Source organism: Sinocyclocheilus rhinocerous, unplaced genomic scaffold (assembly GCF_001515625.1).
Source record: "Sinocyclocheilus rhinocerous isolate Xijiao unplaced genomic scaffold, SAMN03320098_v1.1 scaffold577, whole genome shotgun sequence".
Taxonomy (NCBI): Eukaryota; Metazoa; Chordata; class Actinopteri; order Cypriniformes; family Cyprinidae; genus Sinocyclocheilus; species Sinocyclocheilus rhinocerous.
The window spans coordinates 93,943-99,208 of NW_015661993.1; the positions used below are offsets into that span (position 1 = coordinate 93,943).

A 5,266-nucleotide genomic window follows, 5' to 3' on the forward strand; every position below is an offset into this window, starting at 1 on the left:
CTTTCAGACATTTAATGAGGCTCAGAAGTGGAATGAGTGCAATTAAATCCATAAATTCATGATGATATTAATGTTTTAAATATAAAATTTTGATGATTTAAATAACTGAAATTATACGCTAAAATTAAACTAAATCCGCCAGCAGGTGGTGGCAAGTCACTGATGTTATTACTGAATCATTCATTCAATTGATTCGTTCGAACAGCTGAATCATTCAGGAATGAAGCAAGTGACTGTCTTTATGAACTGACAGAAATCTGTCGTAGCGACGGAACTTTAATCCCTGACATTTACAGAAGAAATGATTCCTGGGGTGATATGTCTAAACTGTGGAGGTGTAAATTGCACAAACAAACAAAAGGAAATTGGCACAGGACTGACCAAACCAATGAAATGCTAACAAAATAAAGTAATGAAAAATTGGATTATTAAGAGACAAACTTGTCCAAAGTATATTACAAAACGTCACTTAAGAAAATACTGAATAAACAGTAAATGATTTATCAATTCATACTAGAGAGAATTAAAAAAACCTTGGATAAAGGGTGAACAGAATTATCTGTAACATTATACCTGCAGTAAAAGCTCATTACCTTTATCATGGAGACTGACATTCTTCATTTTACCGATCACCTCGTCATCTTCATTGTAATGGGCCTCCACTATGACATCAGGAGCCTTTGGCACCATCTGATTGGCTAAAGTTCTCTCGTTTATATCTCCACTGACTGCCTGTGTACATAGTTCACAATATGACACAGTTTCGTCAATATGATGCATTTATGTCTTAGATTGATATCATCTAACATTTTATAATCACTTTCATTATATGATACAGTTTTGTCAATATTATGCATTTATGTCTTAGATTGATATCTATCATTTTACATTCACTTCATAATAATTATAACACAATCACATGCTTTACAACTACTAGAAGTATATACTACATGCATGCATTTATATATCTTAATATTATGAAAACAGTGCAGATTCTGCACTATTTTCCACATTTTGTAGTGCTAATAATGGGGAGAAATCTGTGCTGGATTGGATTTAAATATCCTAAAATATACGAAATTGAGATGAGAGTACTAAACTACTAAAGACTGAAAGCATTAGCCAATTTGACAAAATAAGAAACAAACACACATAAAATGGGCAGGGGATCTATAGAATTTTATGAACAATGGTCATCCATATTCTGCAGATATCTGTGAAGGATTTCTGCAAGCTCAATTCATGCAGGTAGGGTTGCTAAATGCAACAGAGGACAATCGAGGACATTCTTGTGTTGTTTGCCCCACATGTGTCATGTCATAGGAAATCGCGTTTGGTCTCGTACTGTATCGCGTACCTTGTCAGTGTTGTGCGCTTTGCTTGGCCATTTGTTGTGATAAACAGGAAAGTGTGTTCAAGCGCCAGCAAAACAGTGTAAAGAAATACTCTTTGTGAGAAGCAGTCAATCAGCAGAAGTTAAAAGCAGCTTGTAAGTGTATTTATTTCTTGTCTCAGTGTTTAGCGCAGTTGTCGTTGCTAGGAAACGCTTGTTTTGTTTCCCTCTTAAAATCAATTTTATAGTTATTTATCGACCCCCAGGACCACTAGGTAACTTTGTGGAAGAATTAGATGTGCTGCTCTCAAACTTTCCTGAGGATGGTACTCCCCTAGTTATGCGGTTCCTGACACAGCACATACCCCTACACATGCCACTTTTCGACGTAACCTACGCTCTCTCTCACCATCCCGGCTATCTGCTATGGTTTCATCTTTGCTTCCTTCCCCTGAATCGCTTTGGATAAAAGCGTCTGCTAAATGACTAAATGTAAAAGTAAATGTCATAGCATCTCAGCTTGACTAAAATGCTCAAAAAGGACACTGGAGGCAAAATTCACTTTTACATGGTGTTTGCATATGCATATAAATGTGTCTTAGCAGTGTGTGGACATAAAAATCCATTCACTCTTTTTTTTTTTTTATCCCCAAAAAACCTAAACGGTCTCAATTATCAAGCCGTTTCGATTTTCTGAGCAGTATGACATCATACTTCTCAGGCCCTATCCAAGACCACTGACCATCCTGTATTAGCATATTTCCACCCTCAGTCAGTTGTACGCTGTCCGCCATTTCCGGCAAGCAGCTGTAGCGACAACAGTGTCTTGTAAGCAATGCAGGTATTTTGTAGTTTGATGTAAAAGTGAACATAAGGATGATTTCACACCGCAAGAATGAGCAGCGCGAGAGCAGCCGCTGCTGTAACACTGTACAAATGCTTCTTGTGTGAATACTCTCGCGAATCTGCAGCTGCAGTGACGATAAAGTTTGTCTGTCTGTTTGTTTGTTTATTTTCTTAACGCCATTCCAGCATGTATGGCTATATTCATGGCGAGAACTATTTAATCCATACACAAGTCTGTTATACACACACAAGTTGGGAGGAAAAATTTAGAATCTTCAATTCACCTAACCTGCATGTCTTTGGGCTGTGTGAGGAAACCGGAGTACCCGGAGTAAACCCACGCTGACGCAGGGAGAACATGCAAACTCCACACAGAAAGGTCTCCTGTCTCCCTAGTTCAGTAGTCAGGGCAGTGATCAGGAAGTCTGGCATTTTAAAGGCTGTTCGACATGACTTGAACACACCAGTAGTACATAATTATGCATCTTACTATTCCCTAACGGCAAGAGAGCATCATTGACTGACAGCAAAAACTTCGCTAAATCTAAAACCTAAAAATCACCCAATTTGAAGCATATTGGTCACACAGGATTAGTTTTTAAGATGTGTATTTAAATTTTTACTTCAGATGTTATCTGCAATGTTTATGGTCTTTTTGGGCAGGATAAGTGATATGCTGAAATCGTTAAGGTGTGTGTGTCTGCTGCATACTTGCTGACACAGGTACTGATCCAACACAAAATATTTCTTTATGTACATAATTATGCAGGAAATATTAAACAAACATATCTGGTATTAGTATTTGAAATTAACTTGATTATACAAATAATAATACAATACAAGCCTTTGTTACTGCTCTGTGCAGTATTGAAATTCAAAGATTATCATGCATAATTTTCTCTGAATAAGTTATGATGTGTATATTTTAATGTCATGATTGAGCAACATCTATTTCAGACTTTAAGATCACACAAATTCTATGGCGTTTGACTAGCATTACCTTTCCATAGGAGTAAAATGTTATGTATATATGTTGAATTTATTATTAATTTAACCAAGGTTTAAATCATTAAAGGGTTAGTTCACCCAAAAATGAAAATTAGCCAACAAATTACTCACCCTCAAGTCATCCTAGGTGTATATGATTTTCTTCAAAAGGAATGCGGTTAACAAAATCATTGTTGAAACATTTGCCTACTGTACGAATAAAAACTATAACAAAATTGCATGAACAGTGAATGTACAAGGCAAATTAAAGGGGTGGTTGATTGCAATTTCACTTTTTTAAACGTTAGTTAGTGAGTAATGTTGCTGTTTGAGCATAAACAATATCTGCAAAGTTACGAAGCTGAAAGTTCAATGCAAACGGAGATGTCGTCTTTTAAAATTCTGCCAGTTTAATGCCTACAAAAACGGCTGGTAGGGACTACAACGAGTTACTTCCCGGGTTCCGTTCCTCGCGTCGCCTGCTCGGCCACTCTCTCTCTCATTCAGATCATCAGCTCAGTTCTGTTCCATTTATACACTTATTTTCACATAGCTATGAGAAGCGTTATACATGGACGCGCGAAAGCCGTGCTTGCACAGGTTCTGCACGATCTTCTTCAATAATATCCTGTGCTTCTCAATCGGGCTCAAACTGATAAGTGATATTAACATGCCGTTGTTTACAATACAACCGGAGCACATGCCGCTGAGGTGAGGGGCGGGACGATTAGACGCGCACTAGAGGCGATTTAGCCAATCACAACACACTGGGGGCTAGCTAACCAATCAGAACCCATCGCCTATTTCTGAGGGCGGGGCTTCATAAAAACAGGAAAAGATCAGCCCGTTTCTCAGAGAAGGGACAGAGTGGTGTGGAATAAAGGTAAATTATGTGAAGAGTTTTTAAAAAAACAAAGCATTAACACATGTTAGACTGCATCCTATAAACACAATCAAGCCTAGAAAAAAGCCAGTGAACCACCCCTTTAATGTATAAGTATATACAGTAGAGGTCGACCAATTGATCAGCACCAATAGCTGATTGCTGGAACTATCGCTTAACAGCAAAAATCAATGACGATAACTTTCCTGGATTGCGTCCATTGCTAGAGCTGTTGAGAAGGTTACGCTGTCATTATACAGTGCAAGAGCTGCTTCTAGAGGCAGAAATCACTGACACCTTGTGTTGTTTGTGTTGACACGTGAGGCTGCGCGCTGCACAGAGCGGGAAACTTCTAGATGCGAATTTAAAAGCAGCCGACAGAAAATCCTGCCGCACCACAGAGCTTGATTCACAGTTTTCCATTAAATTACATTATATTTGTCCCAAATCATTGTTAATATAAATGCAGCGCTGCACTTTTGCCCAGTGTGTGACTAACATATTTTGTTATTTTGAGTAGATAATCATCTACTCTATTCTAAAATAGAAGGAAATAAAGTGTGAGAGTATACATACAATATCCATATGCATGTAATTTCAATGCTATGGCCTCGGTGTAGATATTTAAAGATGGCCATCTTTAAGCATGACAAATGAAATGGTAACACTACAATAAGAGCCTATTTGTAACATTAAGATTAATGAAAGCTGTATAAGTATTGTTCCTTTTTAGAGTGTTAAAGGGGTCATATGATGCTATTTTAAAGATCATTATTTTGTGTATTTGGTGTTACAGAATATGTTGACATGCTTTAATGTTCAAAAAACACATTATTTTTCAAATACTGTACATTATTGTAGGTCCTCTATGCCCCGCCTCTCTCAAACACATCGTTTTCAACAAAGCCCCCTCCTTTGACAAGCGCAGTCTGCTCTGATTGGCCAGCTGACCCAGTGCATTGTGATTGGCCGAAGTGCTGCAGCATAATTTGCCAAATGTTTCGCCCCCCTCCTCCCCCTCATTGGAGAAAATCACGTTCAAAAAGGCGGCGCGTGACGCTGTAATCCAAGCGATGACAGAAGTAGACAGAGGAGTGGGATGACTTTCTTTTAGCCTAATTTTTACAATGTTTTTGTGATGTATTAATTATCATGGGCTGCAATAAAAAACAAGTAGTCCTATACTAATACTAAAACTATATTTTATATATAAAATA

The 5,266-nt window shown here is 37.8% G+C and overlaps 1 protein-coding gene across 5 annotated transcripts in view; it reads right to left on the minus strand.

Annotated features, from left to right (window-relative positions):
* dis3l2 (DIS3 like 3'-5' exoribonuclease 2) overlaps positions 1-5,266 on the minus strand; it is a 110,490-nt gene that overhangs the window by 89,072 nt on the left and 16,152 nt on the right. For all 5 annotated transcript variants that reach the window (XM_016536916.1, XM_016536915.1, XM_016536919.1 and 2 more), the window contains one exon: positions 594-732. In XM_016536916.1, coding sequence (XP_016392402.1) covers positions 594-732 — 139 coding nt within the window. The remainder of the gene's footprint in view (positions 1-593; positions 733-5,266) is intronic.